This window comes from Brienomyrus brachyistius, chromosome 9 (assembly GCF_023856365.1).
Source record: "Brienomyrus brachyistius isolate T26 chromosome 9, BBRACH_0.4, whole genome shotgun sequence".
NCBI lineage: Eukaryota > Metazoa > Chordata > Actinopteri > Osteoglossiformes > Mormyridae > Brienomyrus > Brienomyrus brachyistius.
Window position 1 is genome coordinate 18,920,667 of NC_064541.1, and position 20,195 is coordinate 18,940,861.

Genomic DNA, 20,195 nt, shown 5'->3' on the forward strand with positions numbered 1-20,195 from the left:
TCCAAATGACCTGCTGTATACGCTTGCATGTACCCTCTGACACACTGGCATCCCATCCACAGTGGGCCCCTGCGCTTCCTTGGATAGTTCCCTAGATTGGATATGAGATTCAGGAAACGAGATGATGTAATCCTTCCACTTCTCACACATACCTAAGGCTTTATGCTTAAACAGACACCAGACTGTTGTTAAGCATTGCTGGACACTTGGGTCAAAGGGCGGGCCGAGGGATGTCTTGGCATGTAAATATATTCCAGCATGTCAAACTATAAATTCGTCATTGTAACTGGCTGCGAAATGCGTAGATTTTTTCAAGAAAAAACTATACATGTTTATTTAAAAATAAATATATTTAATCGTTTTGCCGATGAAGTCAATGGTAAACAGTATAAGAACATAAAAAGCATTGTTAATTATTGAAGAAGCACTGTTTAAAATACACATTCAACAGAGTATAAATAAATTTTTCACTACACGGTTCCCATGGAAACAGGTTTAGTCACCAAGAAAGCAGTAGTACGAGTTAAGGATGTGTTGCTGTCCTTTAAAAACATGTTATTCACCATCAACGTCAGATGTGTGCATGAGTAGCAACGCCAAAAATCTTCCAACATCTTCCTCTGCGACACCACATGATGTGGTGCCTGATTTTTTTCATTTGATAACACACCAATTTGGCAGGCGCACACCATGATAAGGCTTTAGCCTTAATTTGTCTGCTCCCTGCTGTTTGCTTCTGGTGCCGGGTTTCAGTATGAAGTTGGTGATGCCTTATGGGTAGATCGAGCAGACTGTGTCCATGTTTCATACCTCATTTATAAAGCAGACCCTCAGCTTCACTCAGTTAAAGCATCTCGCAGGTGTCTCCACCGAATCCAGTCTACTGAGATACAAATGTGGGTAAGACCCATTTTTTTAGAGGGCATACTGCAATATTTACTGCTAAAATACTGCTTTGAATAACACATTCTTCAACACTGGATAAATAGGCCTTTTTCTTCCTGTCTGCATTATCCATTGCATAATTTGAGGTATTTGTTGAACTCATTTTACGTAAAGGAAAGTGCAATGTTTTCAGGAACAATATACTTGGTATTCAAATGATACCTTGCCCAACACAACTTTGTTTTGGTAGAAAATATGTGTCTGAATAACGTTTGCATTATCTAAAACAGAAGTAATATGTTTTATTTTTTTGTATATTTAGTAGTAGCATTTTGTAAATGAAATCTAATATGTAGCCCATTCATATCAGCTATTACATAACGAGTGGGACTTTCCTGTCGGATGTCTATAGTGGAAGACTAGACCCTGGAAAATGAAATGCAACTTAAGACTTAGAATACGTACTAATATTTCTAAGTTCATTCAAAAGATCTATTTAAGAGTAAAATCTAATTATTCCTCTTATTTTAAGTAAAGTTATCAAAGAATGTATCTGAGTATATCATGTTTCGATAAGTGCTTCAACAATGCATGATGCATTCTAGACTTAGTGCCAATCTGAGAACATTCGGAGGCGAACAGCCCAAAGCAGCCACAATGAGACAGGAGAAGTCCACTCGACGAGTGATTGGCACGATAACTAGTTAAGTAACTGCTTCATTAATCATAATGTACAGTCCCCTCGGCTTGTGTGTAATTCTATGGCTGCACTACCAGCAGCAAGAGGCAAACACGAGCTACATAAAAGAAAAGCTCTGTGGTGTTTTTAAAATGACCATAAGCTCCAATTTACTGTGTCTGTGTTTTACTACAGGATACCCGTTCTTAAGTAGGACCGGAGTAAAACCACTAATAATGTCCTCAACCGATGGCTACAAGGTCATCCAGGTTTGAAGAGCTTGTTGCAGTCCTACTGAGTAACGGAAAATGGACACAAAGTTAAAAACCATCTTTAAATATGACTGGTTAACAGATGTAAATACATTGCTAAGCTATCTATATGCGAGAACATTCTGTATGACTATTTCAAGGCCTTTTAATAAGTCAGCTTTTGCTTGAAGTATTGCCTCAAACGGTCTTATATTTATGACAAAAGCACCACAACAATCATAGAAAAAGTTGAGCCATACAATGGTATGTACAATGTACGTTGATGACAAAGATAGTTCAGTTTGTTTACCGAGCTGGTTCCACCATGCAGATATAAACCTATACAATGGAAGCCTGAAATGTGTTCCTCTCTTTAGGGCTGTAACATAATGAAGTTACCGAATTTGAAATGTCAAAGGCTAGGAAGGAATGATTTATACACTAAGCTTAGGTCCTCTGTGGCCTGGTTGTGTCGTTAAATCCAAGGGGACACGAGGCAACGTCCGACCGCGTATCTGCCAGATCCTTCTTCTCAGCTGTGCAAAGCAATGTCTTATGTGAAGATCTACAGCTGTGACCTGACGCCTGAGCTGCTCAGTCGAGGGGCACGGGGCAGTCTGTGGACTCGGGGGAGGAGAGGCTGGGGCCCGGACCACAGCTCCCGCTCGGGCTGCTGTCCTCGGAGCTCTGCTCCTCCTGGCCCTCGGCATTCTCCAGCATCTCCTGGATGAGCGGTGGCATCGCCCCCGGAATCTCCATCTTCAGAGTGATGACTCTCTCAGCGCCTGTTTGGCAGGAGACATGCACCGTTCAGCACCTCACACATGTGTTTCTGCTTGGTTACGTAGGTGGTGTGGTGGCCCATTGGGTTTGATGTACCCTCACATCTCCAGAGCTGAGGGTCTGAATCCCACCCCTGGCTCTGTGTGACAAGATCTTTGCTTCTTTCCTCGATGTCTTGTAGTCCTTTCATCCTACTCCCTTTCTTCCCACAAAACACATGTGGTCTAGGTTAAGGGAAGTCTCTAAATTGCCCATAGTGTGTGGTGTATGTGTCCAAAAATGGACCAGTATCCTGTTCCAGGATGGTCTTTGCCCTCTGCTCTCTACTTCCGCAGACCTAATGTAGCTTTGTGCAGGATACAAAAATTGGAAATCGAATATTTCTTTCCAAAACAAATTTAAAGATAAAACCCTTTTTTAAAAATTTAGGTTTCACATCATTCTTACACTTGCAATACTTTTGATTGCAAGAAAACAACCACAAAAACACCTTTATAACAAAAGTACCTTAGAGGATGCCTATTTTGCTCGTTAAAAATGACGTAACATCAGAAATTAGCTAGCATCGCAGCGAGTTTCAGACCCAGACAGAGAGGCACTGCAGGGCCTGGCTGGCTGACCTTTAGCGCTGATGCTACGCAGGTCCGTGATCTTCATCAGGATCTTGGGAAACATGTGTGGCTTGCTGGGCCGCCGCTTGCGGATGTAGATCTTCAGAGCTTCCAGCAGAGGCTCCTGCAGCTTGTCCACCTTGGAGGGCTCCTCCAGGTCCTGTCGATCTGAAAGGGCGTCCCAAGGTGTCAAGGTGTCGCCCTCTGACATATCCCTACACCTTTCATCCCTCACAGACATTCAGCTTGATAATCCTGACATCATGGGCAGCACTTTCATAAGAACTAGTTCAGCTTACTCAAGTTATACAAAACCAATCCTGGAACATTAAGCACAACATCAGAATACCCTGATCAGAATGCATATTTGATGATGTGGCATATTGCGTAAGACTGAGGGTTGGATTCCCAGCTCTGTTCTGCATATGGGGCTGGCATGTACTTCCTGTCATGTGAGTTTACTCCCTTGGCCCAAACACATGAAGACTGGCTAAAACATTGCCAACGGTCAGTCTGTGAGTGACCGGCTGCCATTGCATCCGAAGCGTACCTTTGCCTTGTACCTTCTGACAGGGATAAGTTACAGTCTGTTCAGAGTAAGTGGTTGAAAAATAGATGGATGATTATTTCAGTGACAATACCAGCCGCAGGATCCCATACTATGAATGCTTTTTGGGGAATGTCAACTTAACAGCTGTTCTACGCCTGCCCAGTAGATGGCACTGTGAACACACACAATTTAGAACCCCTGTAAGTGAAACCCATAATTGCACGTAGCTCATGCTACACTAATTAAAAGTTTCATGCTACTCAGCATGAGTCACTCAGTCTAATTCCACTCAGAAGTGTGTGGTTATGGCAAAAACGAGATGAGATTTAAAGATTCTTCAATTTTTCACCATCTAGATGAAAAGCAGGGCGCACAGCTTGTGGTTTCCTTGTAATTAAACAACGCAAAATAATTTGTCATTATGAGCCCCTGTTGTGTTGATCAGTGCAGAGTCAGTGTGGATTTACCTTCAGACAACTCATTTAAATTGGCACGTTAACATCTGAAGGCTTCCAGGATGTAGGAGATAACGATGGAATGGACACCCATGGTACATCCCATATATTATTCTACTACATTTACTCACTTATGTGAAGATTTTATCTTAAGGGACTAACAGTAGAGGGAACAGCTACAAATTATGTGTGTTTTATGGGATTTGAACTCCTGCCCTTTACCTTGTTAGAACTTTAATTGTTGAACTATTATTATTATTATTATTATCATTCTTAACAGAAACACACAGAAACAGTGACAGGAGACGGCCTTCATGGCAAAGCATGTATGCAGCCGCTCCGCTCCGCTCCTCACACTGCATGGCCGGACGGGGCTTCCTGCTCGGGCATTACCTCCGGAGATGAGGCATATGGCACTCAGCAGGCCGCTCTCTGTGTCGTCCATGTCTAAGGGTAGCAGCTGGCCGGCGAAGGTGAACACCAGGTCCGTGAGGGGCCCAAAGCCAGCATTGTGCATCTGTGTGCGGTTTAGCGTCAGGCCGTCCGAGAAGGTCATGGTGTCCTGGTCAGGCGTGTACCTGGTACAAATCCTCAAGATCTATGGGGTGTGGAAAAGGACGATGAGCCGGCAGCATCACAGAGACACTTCTTGATTCTGATCCAAGTATTTTCATTTCGCCTTTACAAGTTTGCAGGCATTTGATTTCTCGGCCTGTTACAATTGATTGGTCTCCCGTTTGGTCTCCCAGTTGCACCAATGGTCCCTCACTTCGAGTTTGGGCTTTACATAGGATTTTCACACTCTCTGCATGTCTTGAATCATTTACAATATGGTGCCTTGTCTGAGGTCCTGTTCTGACCCGAAGACATTCACACATTTCCAAACCACCCTCCTCTCCGCTCCAGAACGTCCGCCTTGCCCTTCATGTCAAACGTGCAGCTAGACCCACCCCCCACGGATAATGTTAATATCTAAAATGACATTTAGTTGTCCATAATGCCAAAGAGGGTATCTTGAAAAAGAGAAAAATGAAAGCACAGGTATCACATTATGAAGACACAGCCCTGCAAGGAGAGGAGCCATGAAAAAGTCCAGCCTTTGAGGATTTTGGAGGACAACGCTGTCGCTGAGAGGCAAGAGCCACCACATGATGAAACAGAATAAAACATGTTCAGTGTGACTCACAGGGACTGAGCCCAGAAACACTGCCGGTCCAATCCCATTATGCACTGCTCAGATGTCAAAAAATTACAGCATTCAAGGAGCACCGGCAAATTCCAAAAACAAAACAACCCAAATGTACACAACGTACTTAGAAAGCACCATCTCACAGCAAGCCAGCTGTGTCTCAACACTAAGGTCACATCGTTGCCTCTATTTAATTGGTTTAAAAAGTAATCTTCATTGTACTGCACTTATTATGGTTGCAGTGGGAAAATGTGTTAAATCAAATTTAATCTAACATCCACAGCTGTTTCTCATGTAGTGGCTAATCGAAGCCTGTGGCTGGTACCTACCTGTGGTCCACGCTAACTAATTTTAGCACAAGACAAAATATACTGGCATATTTATTTACACTATGAACCATTAAACTGTCAGCTGTTCACATTGTATAATAACATGAGCAATGCGGTAACGTTGTAGCACAGGTTACCCGGATGTAAGGGAAAACACTGCATGCTACTGTGTAACAATATTTCGGGATTCATTAGTCATATATTTGCTGGACATTAAAGCAGAAAGCAGTGTGGGATCCACGGGGCTGAAATTGGTGTGTATCCTCTCTCCACTGGGGGAGGAGCTAATCAGGTCACAGAGCTGCGTGGCCGTATAGGGGGGCGTGCACTGCCACCCCCAGAAATGTACACGGCACCTATGTGTACCCCCCTCTGTTTGAGTCCTGCATTTTCCTTATATCAAATCATAAAATGAAGTAAAAGAAAAAGGACAGGACCATAATGAGAAAGTGCAAAGCCTCAACTTTCATTTTAGTAATGCGACTGAATGATTCCGGAAAGGATGAAAAAAGTCCATTTTAAAATAAAAGGCTGTTTTTCAAATAGCTGAATTAAAATGATGACACTGTGGTGTAAACCGCCCAATCGCTCAGTTACAGCCAAGTGTAAGTTTAGCGATTAACTAACGGAAGGTTCCAGTAGGGGATACCAGGAGGGACGTTGGGAAATGATTCTGCGAGTGCTCACTGCTGACTGAAGATGTCCTGCTACACCATCTGCTTAAAACTGATCTCATCTGGACAAGCTGACAGCTCCCCACTAGTTCCATTGTGAGACGACAGGTGACGCGGCAGCGAGACCCACCAGTATGTCGAGGCAGGCAGCCTTCAGCAGGGTGATCTGGTCGGCGATGGTGAGTCCCCCAAAGCCAGGCACCTTCTTGGCAAACTCCACTATCTTGATGATGCACTTGGTGGCCAGTTCGCTGAACTTATCCCAGAGGCCCAAGTCCAGGCGGACCCGGTGGTCGGCGCTCGAATTCTGTGGCCGGGCAAAGAGCGGAGAACCAGGACTCAACCATACATGTCGCATTCCACGAGACATAAATCATCATTTTCCGCGGGGCTGTGCCGTCTTGGCGCATCGGCCCGACTCCAAGACTGCCGTCGTTTCTGTTCTGACACCGGCAATTAGACACGGCCAAAGGTTGGGCCATCTTTCCCTACCAGGCTGACGGGTCTGACTGAGACACACCATCTAACGTATCCTGACTTACCTGCTGAAAGATAAACTCGTCACAATCGCAAATCCAGCTCCTTAACACCGATCCACTCCATAATTTTATACTCGCCGCGACTTTGCACTCATTCATAGAAGGTCACACAAAAATGGCCCGTTACTCTCCGGTAATTAACATCGTATGCCTGGGAAAAAAAACCTCAATATACTAATTATGATGACAGGAATACCCTATTATATTTTAGGGCAGTACAGCACCTTGTTCTAACTAAAAAGCAGACATGCTAGTGAGAATATATTTGGGTTCAGCAGCGATTCCATAAGGTGAGTGAGCAACAATATTCCTCTCACCTGTATATATCTGTGTCTCACAGGAGCGCAAGAGCAGAGCAGAGTTGTACTTGTTCAAATGGGAAATCAATTAAAGCCTCAGTTGTGAGACGTAAAACTGAAGGACGGGGCCCCCCGAAAACATGCAGAGGGGCCTCGGCCACATCCACACGGACGAGAGTTACAGGAAATGAGGGGGGGGGGGGGGGCAGTGGACCGAAAAAGGGGCCTGTGACGGGTTAGATGGCGGGAGGAAGCAGGAGGTGCACAAAGAAAGCAAGAGGCACAAGGTTAAATGTTTAAAACAGGCAGATCTAACACAAATAATGAATTTGCCCGGGGCAGGGAGCTGCATTAGGATCCTGCTCTTCTCTCTCCCTCCTCCCCCAAAGGCCTAAATCAACAGAGTTAATTGCCCGGTCAATGAACTGTGAATGCAGCCCGGATGAGACATGCTATTATACTGTTGCGATTTACTGTAGTTGCCTTTCAGAAGTCCTCTTCCGCTGCTGTCCTGCACGAGCTGCCTGTCAGGCTCTCTGACTGACGCCAGGCGTCCCCCACACGAGATGCCTTTTATTTTTAAAGCATCATTGTAGAAGCTTCTAGGAACACTCGTTTAAATTCTATTATTTAGCCCCCATTAGTGTCACCTTTAGGAGACAACTCTCCCCCCCTTCAGCGCTTTTGGTAACACTGGGAAATGCTGCATAACCGCTCATCCTTTTTTCTGCTGTGCTGAGAGACCACTGGTGGGACAGAGAGAAAGAGAGAGAGAGAGAGAGAGAGAGCACCTCTGCGAAATACCCAGGGTCTGCATACAGGTGGAGAGCAGCCAGGGTAAAAAAAAGTCTGACGGCGGTGCTATTTTAGAACGGCACCATGTTTCGGAAGGTTTGCCGCGAATAGCACCTTTGTTCTGGCTCATTGAGCTGCTGCAGGGTTGACAGGGATGTACAGTTAGGTCAGACTTTCGCTCTGAAGTGATGCTCCTTGCCCGAGGCCAGATTTCACAGTCAGAGCAGAGTCAGAGAGCAGTCAGACTCTCTGGTGTTGCAGGGGATCTAAGCGTGTTTACTGAGGTGTGTGAACCCGCCTGATATATAAAACAGTGTTGGATAGTGTGGTCGGCTGAACCTTGACGCAGCAGATCGCTTAAATTAAAACACTGATGTAGTTACAATTATTGTTTATAAAATATGAGACTGTTGATACCGTCTAATATCTCTCATATAGGTGTCTGATTTAGATGGTTATAGGGAAGACAGTAATTTTAAAAGCTAATCCACTGACAAATATAATTCAATTTTATCCACAAAAACACAAGGAAAACATCAGACAGCAGCCAAAATGTATGTGTTTTTTGTTGAGTATTATTATCTAACAGTGGGGGGGACACACACAGATAAAAGCGCGTTGTGAAAATGAACGCCTTGCTTTTTTTAGTCTCGTCTCATTCTCCTCGCTCAAAGGCATCGCGCGGCCGCCAATTTACACGGCGGACGCCATTTGCCGCGCTGCGGGTCGCGGTGTGACGGCGAGGCCCTTTGGCCGGGACGGCTGCCGCTCATCCGGCCCCCGCGCACACGGATCACCGCTGCACGGAATAAATTCACTGGGGGCAGACGGCGGCAGACATAAAAGGGCGGATATATGCCCCATCTTGGGAGAACGGCAAGCACGGAAAAGGCACTAAATATTATCCCCGGTTAAGCGAAAGAGGCATTATGTTGTACTTAAATCACTCAGAATGAGCTCTGTGAGCCTCATCGAGACATATAATGTCTCTGTGGGACCCCTGTAAGCGCACTCTGGGTCTGACGGCAAGACACCTAAATATGTTCATGTGATCCACCGAAAACAGCCCATTTTGGCGCCGTTCCACTGAGGACATTCTTATGTCTTTATGCCTAACACTGATTTATAGCACCATATAATGAGCTGCTGGAAGCGCTTATGGGCTGTAAGTTTGTTATATGATAACTTAATATGCGCCCTAAACGTAAAGCAAACGATTCTGCCCAGGGAAGTGCATTAGAAGCACGTGAACGCTCTTTAATTACAAGAGTGCGGCCGTCTTCTTGAGTACAAACCTGAGTGATGCAAATAACAGCCGTTCAAATTCAACCAATATTTTCCCTATTTTGCATTTCACATTTGCAGTAAAAACTTTTGCGCACTTCTGTTAAAACATCTCATATATTTATAGCTCATTAATAAAGTATCTATCTAACAGTACATACACTACACAGTCGTTAGAATTACAGAAATGTAACCATTAATTTTAATCAGTGTCAATACCACTGTTTAGTTTAATTGTTTTGGGCATATTCATGTTCAGCCTCTTACCATTTTCACTGTATTTTCACTTAGAAAAAGAGAGATTTAAAATGTTTACCAATTTAAATACTTAAGATCTAAATTTTAATTTAATTTTCACATAAAACACCTGAGTGGTAAAGACTGTGACGCGATAAATATGTGTATCATCAGTGATTATGGTTAAAGGCCATTAAAATGCTTAAATAGTAATAAATGTCAACAAATTTAAGTTGAATGATATTTCATCAGTGTCTGTTGGCAGATATTACTGTGGGTATGCCTGTTTAACACATTATAAATGCCCAGTATAAGGATATTGCTGCAAGTTGTGCGGATTATTCCGCAGACACCCTGACGCAGAACGAAAACCTAACAACCGGCCTTGACTTCACTGCATAAACATATATGTTTCCTAGTCATACAGTTTCACAGGTCAAAGTAAGTTGCAGAATATATTAGACGGCAAGCCAATTATAGCGGACAGATCTAACTACCATTGCTACCTGGATTCTCAGCACCAGTGCTGGTCCCAGACCATGCAAAGCGGGGGGGGCTGTTGGTCTCATACACTCGGTTGAAGACGCACTGAACGGGAATGCGGCGAGGGGCCCAACCTGCGGCTGCTTTTCACTGGAGCCTTGAGTAGACTTGTGGTGGGAAAATGAGGGACACTAAGCCTGATGATTTACGGCGCGAGATGCTGTCAGCTCTGGAGAGATCAGGCATCGGGGTGCCTGGCTTTTATATATATGTTGCCTAGTTGTCAGTGTCAGACATTTTAAGCGACGACCAAAATGTCTACCGAAGGCGGTTTCTTGTCAGATTTGAATTCAGCACACTCAACTCAGCACTGTAACCTGGGGGGAATGTAATAGCACACTCCTAAAATGTGTGCCCCCGTACTCTCTGAGATAGGCTCCAGATCCCCCGTGACCCCGAATAGGACAAGCGGTTACAGAAAATCAATGGATGGATGGATGGATCATAAAAGGGGCGTTTGGTCCAAATAAGTACAGGTATTGGGAGGCTTGGACAGTATTATGAAAATATGGTATTCTGCAATATTTTGGGTATACCATAGTATTTTTTGGTACATCACAGTATTTTGAAATCTTGACGCCAAAATTAACAGTGAAATATATTGTGGGGGGTGGGGGCTCCCCAACCCCACCTCCATCGCATTTTATTGCCAAGATTTCAGCAGTTGCTTTTGAAAATGCTGCACCATCAAAATACCATATACAGCGACGCGATGTCTGGACGGTTTGGCGACATGAAAACTGAGACACCACCAAGCCTACAAACAGTCACCGAGAGAGTAGCATGTGCTTTTTGGGAATCCAACTCTTGGGCTCGTGCCCTTAGCTGGAGCGTCATTTAAACAGTTGAAAGCGAGGTTTGGTGCGCGTGGTACGAGCGCAAATCGAACCGCGGAGGGTGACGGATCTTCTGGGTGTAAACAATGGAGGCGTCAACAAAGTCGCTCCTGTCCGCATAGTGATTTGGCAGATGGCTCACATCCATTCCTGGACAATCTGTTTTCAGAAAACAATAAGAAGAGACACTGGACGCCATCAAAGCAAATTCAAATCTGAGGGATTTTCCCCTCAAACGCAGAGCCCCAGCACATTCCAGCTCTAGCTGACATGCTAAAAACTGGACTCTTCCCCACTACTGCCGGCTGCTGCCCAAACTCCTGAGGGGCAGACGTGTCTGGCCCATGTAACGACGCCTGTTATTCTCCCCTGGAATGCTGGGACGCTGCGTGCTGCCGGTCACGTGACCGCCGGCACAATCTGCCGTTCCAGCAAGCGCCGACTGGAAAACCTTATCTTTCTTCCCAGTGCTCCCCTAAAGGCGGTTCAAAGGACACTAATCCATGACTTGAGAATGCATGATAAATGCGAAGCTGAATTTAGGTGAAGAGTAATAGTGATCGCAATAACGGGAGCACGCTGCCGTGAAAAGCACAACAAGCTATGGAGTCTAGCTGATATCAATCTTCCCTATAATACTCACAATGTCGGATTATGCTGTTAATATCAGTGACACGGTACAGTGGTGCTCACATTATAAAAAGAAAGTGATCTCTTTGTGCTTATAAGATAAAACAACATCTTAGGAGTGGCATCACCTGCCCGTGATAAGATGGCACAAGCAATTGTGAGCAGCCAGTGTACCACACTGAAAACAGCATTAACCGCAGGTGATTCTGGAACTTTCCAAGCTATTCATCACCACTGTGTACTAGAGAGGTCAAGGGTCAAGTGATTAGGTTGGTGGTTCTGGCAGGGGCTGGAGGTCGCCCCCTGGAGGGGGGGACGGGACTTACCGTAGTGTACTTGCCCAGCTGACACAAGGAGGGGAAGGTCTCCTGGTGGGCCTTGCGGATCTTCTCGACGGTCGCCTCCAGTTCAGCGCTCAGCTCGCACTTCTCCACAAACAGCCTGGGGGACTCTTTCTTCTTCTTGTTTCGGTCATTGCGAACCGCTGGAGAGAGAGAGAGAGAGAGAGAGAGAGAGAGAGAGAGAGAGAGAGAGAGAGAGAGCGAGAGATAGAGAGATAAACAGAGAGAGGTAGAGAGAGAGAGAGACAGACAGAGAGAGAATCACGGTGAAAAACGTGCATTTTGTGGGCACGTGGGTGGTGTAGAGAACACCAGCCATAACAGGTTCATGTCTAGGCCACGGATGGAAAAAGGGCGGATGGAGGAAATAAAAGTTGCTCTTAATTAAAAAAATCAGCTAATCTAAATTTCCCCCACGCCATGCCAACATTCTGATTCTACCATGCATCCAGCCGTCCGCTTTTAATAACCGTCTGTTCATTCCGAGTGGGGGATGACCTGCTCGCATATTCATGCGTACAGACGCACGCTAGGAGTAAGTCAGACTCCACCAGATCGGAAATAGCAGGCGCGACGCAGAGGATTTTCTATAACGTCCGATAAAAATCCTTCAAACCTCCCAGCTCTACATCTACAGAATGAAAAGAAATTAACTGAGGACTCCACTGGTTAAATTTACAGCTTATTTCACTTTTAACCTAAGTAACTTGCTACTGATTTATACAACATTTATATGAGATTTACAAGAAAAAATGTACCGCGATTTAAAGGGGCAACTTTCCATACCCGAGCCGATGTCCTTAACTGCCATGCTGTCTACTTCAAAAAGCCAAGCTTCTCCAGAGAGTAAATATGTTATTATAACTCATTAATTCATTCTGACTCCCCCTGCCAGATCAGTGTCATCGCAGAGGCCTCGTGTCAAAGCCTAATCGACAGTAATCTAAGTCAGACTCATGACTGTAATTCCTAGCTGACGAGCTGACCTCTAGGGATGGTTTGCATGGGATATTGTGTGCAAGGTCAGGGTTTAGCGCTGGCTGCCAATAAAAGGAGAATGGAGACCCAACTTTTCCTGCAATGGTTCAGCTTTCTGAAATGATTGAGAGTCAGATCCATGGAATATGGGATTTATTATGGAGCTCATGCTGGTGAATAAACTGAATGCTGATGCAAACTAATATTTATGAAAATATTAGCATTATTCAGACAGCTTGATTTCTAATGCATGTACGATAGGTAACCAAGTTAAGAACTGCAACAGAAAACCATCCTCATTAAAAGATGTGATCTTATTGCCGATTAAATAAGGCCTTTACTTTGTAGACATACACGTGCTTCGCAGCTGCATGGACAGGTAGAATCTTTCAGCAACGCAAACGACCTTGCGGCACTCCAACTAAATTGCAGTAAATCTTTTATTATAATTTTCTTTATTTACCGAACCACGCGTAGCTAATTAAAAATGACTCCGAGCAATAGTATGAGTAGATAAAAAAGCAAAAGTTAGATTAGAGTGATTGTGAAATGAAATATTCATAGGGCATCGGAGCTTAAATATAACTTGCTCGAAGGCACAGTGTGCGAGCGCTAGGATCTGGGAGCCGGAAGCGGATGGAGCGAGAGACGGCAGTTCCAGTGAGCGCTGGCCAGGCTAAGGGCTGGCCGGTGTTTATCGCACGTTAGGAGGAACACCCACAGGTGGGGCTGAGCGACACCATCCTCCGGGAGAAGGTAATGCGGATGACGGAAATGCGCGGGGTTAAGATGAAGGCCATTGATCCGTCACGTTAGAGTGAAATACTGCCTGGAATCACTGGGGATATCCGTCGGCAGAGCAATGAAAGGGGGCCCGTGATTTAGGAAGTACAGAACACTGCGTGATGGGCAAATCACTCTGTGTAATTACCATGGACTGAAACCAAATTACTGCCACATGGAAAAATGGGCAGCCACAGCTAAAACCTCATAGAGCCCGAACATTCAAATGATCCATTGGACAGGAAGTCATGAACATAAATGGATATTTAATATGCACCAAAGGGAAAGATAAATCCCAAGCAGGATCCTATCACCTACAAGCAGGAATAATGTTTTTGCTCCACACATACTATAACACACATCACCTATAACACACATTCTCTGCCGGCATTACAGTTTAATCAGTATAATCAATAACCTGGTAACAATCAACCGCATCTGCGATGTCTTGATATAGCTTTTGACCCGTCCGATATGAAGGTTGTTCCTCGCTAACTGGGTCCCTCACCTTACAAAGAAAGCACGTCTCGTAAAATAATACCGTGCTGCCTCAGCATTACGTCACCTACCTGCAATTTCGAAAACAGAGCCATTGACCCAAGATGTACAAAGGTTATCAAAGGAATATATGTATATTTTGTAACTAAATGGTGTTTAATTACAGATATAGTTTTGCTATTTAACGCGTGTGTCCACAGCTGAATAAACCGTACACGCTATAAACAAGCCGCGCATACATGTACTGCTGTCAGTGTTCATTTAACTGAGACGTCTGACTGCAGAAAACCTGACACCTTTTGAAAACAGTGACTTTAAGTGGTGTTCAGACTCCTTTATTAAATATATCTTCTGGCACGCAGGCAGGGAGAAGACGGACAATGGCAAACGAAAAGAGACACAACTGGGTTACGAACAGCAGCCAGCGTAGCACATTATTTTTTGCATACCTACGGTTTAATCACTGAATATAATCGCCAATAATTTCGTTAAGCGGAGCGGCCCCTTCAGACTAAAGTCTGCTTGTTTCCACAGGCAATTTCGCTGGGACTGTGACTCAGTGCACTTAAAACAAACGATGGAAATTGATTTTATGCTTTGGGTTGAAAAAGGCAAAATCCACCGAGACGGTAAAAGAAGCTGGATCTCGGCCGTAGGAAGCGTCTGTCGTACGTTGGTTTGCAATGCCATCACGGGGCTGCAAATAACCTGCAGTAAAATCACGAACTGTAGTGATGCTGGCACCAGAAGATAGCAATTACAGCCACTGGAGTGTGTGAATATTCAATTACCAGCTCCATCACCTTCCCTAAATTGACTTACATTATAATTTTATAAGTTAGTCTAATATTTAATAATGTTGGCTACCAGCTGAAAGTGCATTGTGGGTAAAGAGCAGGAGAGGTTACACCAGGCGACTCAGAACTCACAGAGCGCTTACAGAGTTCATACTCTCAGGGCTTCTGACCTACTTCCAACCCGTCAGAGGGCAAACACCTTTAAAACGAACCAACGAACAAGTGCTGATCGTCTAAACCGCGACCTGTCACACACTGGGGGCCTATCAACCCCAGGACCCAACAGTGATGCCTTTACAAAGCTGTGACACCTTAAAAAGGGGACCGTCTACTCTATGTGGAAGGAAAGTGGAACAAAGACGGTGACGGTGGGGACCGGGTGGGGGCCCGGGTGGAATGCTGACGAGGAGCTTACAGATCCTGCTTTGAGCACCAGGGCCGATGACACTCACACTCTTTGGACATTCCCACGGTGAAGCATCTCTGCAGGCGACAGTACTGACAGCGGTTCCTCGTGACCTTGTTGATGATGCAGTTCTTGTCCCTGTGGCATGTGTAGACCATGTTCTTCTGGATGCTTCTGCGGAAGAAGCCCTAGAGATAAAGAAAGAGACGGATGGGAAGCCAATCAGAGCCCAAGACTCTGTGGTGATGACTGCTATCAAACAACGTTATGGACGCTCTGTCTGACACCCCAGCCTTGTTCCTTCTCCTCATTTTCATCTATATGTAGAAAAGATATTTCTGCCCTGCGGATTTTCGTTTTGCCGTGATGCGATGTCGGGATTCATGCGTGCTGCAGGACATAATGCAGGAGAAATGACACATTTGTAGGTGCAGCTACCTCTGTGCATATGGTGTCCCATCATTGGTTGCTAACCAGCTAAGCTGACGCTTTCTCTAACCAGCTAAGCAGAGGAGACTGCCTCACAGCAGAGTCCCTCACACATGCTAATTACTTACGTAATATATGCAGGTTACTGCTCATGGTTTCAGTGTAACACGAACAGATGGAAGAAGCAGCGCATGCAGTAAGATGAGAGTTTCCAAAAAATTCAGACATAACCAGCTGCTAACTTCAGCTCTTTGGTTTCGGAAGGTGACCTGATTCTAAGACACCTGGCTCTTCAAATTTTAATTGAATTGAATTTCTGCTCTAATGAGTTTCATTAAAAAAAAATACGCATTTTTATGCAAGCCTAAAGAAAATGCATATGACTACATAGTTTTATCCACGTGCAGTAAGTGAAATAAAACAATAAAAGAAATGTATTTAACCTCGGTCCTAGGAAATAACCTAAATGCATTTTGAAAGTATGCTTTAAGTACTATATTTATGAAGAAAATATAAAATCAAAACAAAGTATTCTGAAATTACAGAACGCTTACAGAATGATGTTGAAGAATGTGCAGATTTACTGTTTTATTTTTAACACGGAGAAAAAACATTTTATTTGTACTGATCTTAGCAGAACCATTGTCGGCCCCTAAGGCTAAGGCGCCCTGCGTCTACGTGTCACGTTGGCGAGGGGAGGTGCGCTAATCACGTACATGCGCATCACCTGTCAGGAGCGATACTTTTTTCTGAGGTAACAGATCTCCAACAAGACATTTCGATAAGCTCCGCGAGCTTCATGGCTTAATTAAAACAAAGCAGCTCGAGTTATGAGCGAGCGAAAAAGCGCTGGCCTAACGTACCATAAAAAGCCTTTGATATCGCACGGCGAAGCTAGTCTCTGGAACGCAGTCAAGCTCTGGCCTGCGCCAGTTTTCGTTCCGCTCGCTGGGCACGTCATCGAGCTCTTCAGAAGTAATGCCAAGGCACTGGACTTCCTCGGCTAATGGGCCAGGTCCAGCTCACCCAATGTCTCATCCAACAGAGCCACCACTGGTGCCAGATTACTGGTGGAAACCCTATATGCTCCCACCTGGGAATGATGTGCTCTTCCTCAACCTGATTTCCTTCTATAAACAGTGCCTTCATTGGAGTCATTATCTTTCATCTTGTTTTGGTAATGGGGAAGGCTAAGGTGTCGTATGTGGCCGTGGAATATATGGAATTCTCATTTACAGCTTAAAAAAAACAGTGACATACATCAATTATTTACCCCTCGCCATTGTAGCTGCCTGTGTTTCCCGAGTATTCAGGGCCGGCCGAGAGAATCAGATTAGTTTTCATTCTTAATTGTGTTGACAGCTTATCGCTACCGCGGAAAGTGGAGAAGGGACACCTGAAACCAGAGAGAGTGGCAGCGGAAAGGGGGCAATTAAACTGGGCTATTGCTTACACTTCAAGTTTGCCAGACAAGGAGAAAAGGCCGCTCTATTACCAGGGCAGAGTGAGAGATGAAGGAAAAAAAAACTCTTTGTTTTTCCTTTTTTTTGGAGGGGGTGTAATCCTCTGAAACGCAAAAAGGTGACTAGAAGGTGAGGGACCCCTGACAAGGAGGCAGCGAGAAGATACACGGCGAGGCTACGGGCACATGAAAGGACCCCAAGGTGTACAAAGATGGGCTTTGTTGCCGGGATGAACACAAAACCCCCACAGATAACACGCTAGACCTGGAGGGACACTGTTAAATAGCGGCTTTCAACGGCATAAAAAGCAGGAAGATAATGCCAGGGAACCACGGTGTCACACTTATCAGCCGGCCTGACTCAGCGAGGTCTAACCACGGTGTCAGTGATAGAAAAATCTGTACCTTTCACTGTAATGACACATGAAAAGGCGGCGCGATAGAATGGAATAGCAGTGCCTCGTCTGATCGGAGCCACCGATGCCGCCTAACTCCTCGCCGTGGCCGCGCCTGTCGCCGCGCGCTCGTTCGCTCCCCATATCTGGCTCCAAAACGGAGAGCTTTCCGAGAGCCCCGCGGACACTAGCGGAAAATGAATAACAGATGTCTGTCGTCTGCGTGCACCGACAAGTCCCCGTGTAACCCACGGTGCAGATAAACAGTTTTCAGTTTCCCCAAAGTGACGAAACGAGGCCCCTTCTGCGACATCTGCCATTCCGCGCTTTCCCGAACCGCGCAGGGTTCGATGGAAAGGAGAGCGACGCGGTCAAGCCAATTTCCCCGAAAGGAGGCAAAAGTGCATTGTGGGAAAACAGTAAAAGCAAGACAGAATTTCAGCAGTCGTTCCTCAGGCTTCCTGGTGCGTGTTCAATTTCTCTCTTTGCTTGGTGGCACGTCTAAGTTTAAAAATCACACAGAATTGTAAGATATTCATTGTCCTGACATATCCAGGGCAAACTTTTACATAGAAATACGATCCAGGAAGGCAGAAGTGAAAAAAAGGAATGCTGAGACAATATTGCAAGCCATTTTGGATTATTTCTGAAGGTATGTGAAGTTTTACTAATTCTGAACTTGTACATCCCACGGCGAGCACAAACCTGAATTAAGTTGTGATTTTAACATCCCTCTCCTTTATGCAGTGATATATTAACTCAGAAGGTTACACTGATACCAATAATCATCCATCCACTTTCTAAACCTCCTCGTCTTATGCTGGGTCACAGTGGTCCAGAGCCCATCCCAGAAGCCGTGGCAATTTTCTGTTGTCTCGCACCTTCAGAGCTGAGGGCTGAGATCCTGCCTCAGCTGCGAGTGCAGCTTACATGTGCTCTCGCTGTTGTGTGTGTTTCATGGCTTTTCTCCTACAGTTCAAAGAGATGCAGTTAGACCAGTGTTTCCCAATTCGCTCTTTGGGGACCGGACCACAGACAGTCTACGTTTTTTTCCTCCCAAAATGTGGACTGTCTGCCAGGAAGCACGGAGGGAGCAAAAACATGGACCGGCTGCGGGTCCCCGAGGCCCGGATTGGGAGACACTAAATTAGGTGTTTCTAAATTGCCTGTGACATGACCGTATGCATGTGCCTCGAGATGGACTGGCGAACCATGCAAGGTGAACCCCAGTCCTGTGCCTTATGCTGCCTGGGATTGGCCCCAGGTCCGCCAGTGACCCTACCCAGGATAAGCGATCGGAAGATGGATGGATGTACTCTACGCACTGTCACACCATCTTATTTCGACAGCAGCAGACAGTAAGCTCAAAGCAGAATCTGCGAACGACGCGAGCTCGCACTCGGCCATCCCTGAATATGATTAAACGTCTGCTGCCTCCATATGTTCCGTTATGCTTATTAAAATGTGAGATTTCTCAAGGGCTTCATCTTGTGTCAAATCATTTAAATAAGTGAAACTTTGGATTGTTTCTCATTAGTTTGGAGGGAGGCTAAGTGGACTGGCTACGTGAGGCAAGGCTAACAACACCTGGGTTCAAACTCATGTGTAGGATTAGATCAGAATGATATTCTATGAATCCCTGTGGAGAAATGCGCTTTCTGCTTAACCTATCATGCTCTCTATGAGACACACAGACATATACACAGGTGAAAGATTGGGGGGGTCACAGTGCACAGTGCAGGGTCAGCCAGCATGCACTGCCCCCGGAGCTGGGGGGTTAGGGCCTTGCTCAGGGGTCCAATGGTAACATCACTCTGGCAGCCATGGGATTTGAACCGATGACCTTCCAATTCAAGCAACAGAGTCCTAACCCTCAGTCACACCCTGCCCTACAAGTAACTGGCCAGCGTGCTAATGAATGCTGATCAAGCCACTCATCTCATCAACCCACGTAAATAAAACGAAACTGTGACTGTCAAACATCAGCCTTTACTGCTTAACAGCAGAACAAGAAAAACAGGCAGAAAAGAGGAAACATATATTTTTTAAAAATGCCATTATTCCTCAAATACTGGAAATAGAAAACCCACAACAGTGTATTTAAATTAAAGCAGTTAACCTGCCTCTGCCTTGGATGTGCAGGTCACCTAAAAGATAACGCTTGGTGGCTTTCACTTTATGTTTGCATAGGTTTACGGCGAAGGTGGGATGGATGAAAATTAACCATTTTATTAAGAGGGAGATCCAAGCAAGCTGGCTGAAATCTGCTTAGTCCCTGTTGGAGATAATGAATGGCCAGACTCATGGGTAAAAATGATCAGAACCGGCCAATAAACCCCCCCCCCCCAAATAATCATATTGTCATGATGAGCGAGTAAGGACCTCAACCCCCACCGTATTCAATCCAAAGTTAAGCCCTTGGCCAGACTAGTGCAACACCTACTTCACACCTAGTAATGTCACGAGTTAAAGGCAAGGAAGGAAACTCAGCCACCAGGAGAGGTGAGCGAAGGTGTCGCCATTCTTGGCCGGTTCCA

The 20,195-nt window shown here is 45.2% G+C and overlaps 1 protein-coding gene across 2 annotated transcripts in view; it reads right to left on the bottom strand.

Annotated features, from left to right (window-relative positions):
* Positions 1–371: 371 nt before the first annotated feature.
* Positions 372–20,195, bottom strand: part of LOC125749444 (retinoic acid receptor beta-like) — a 29,759-nt gene continuing 9,935 nt past the window's right edge. For both annotated transcript variants that reach the window (XM_049026712.1, XM_049026713.1), the window contains exons 3-8: positions 15,419–15,560; positions 11,896–12,053; positions 6,537–6,713; positions 4,608–4,812; positions 3,219–3,377; positions 372–2,600 (exon numbers count right to left, since the gene is read on the bottom strand). In XM_049026712.1, the coding sequence (XP_048882669.1) occupies positions 2,410–2,600; positions 3,219–3,377; positions 4,608–4,812; positions 6,537–6,713; positions 11,896–12,053; positions 15,419–15,560 (1,032 nt within the window). In that variant the 3' untranslated portion in view covers positions 372–2,409. The remainder of the gene's footprint in view (positions 2,601–3,218; positions 3,378–4,607; positions 4,813–6,536; positions 6,714–11,895; positions 12,054–15,418; positions 15,561–20,195) is intronic.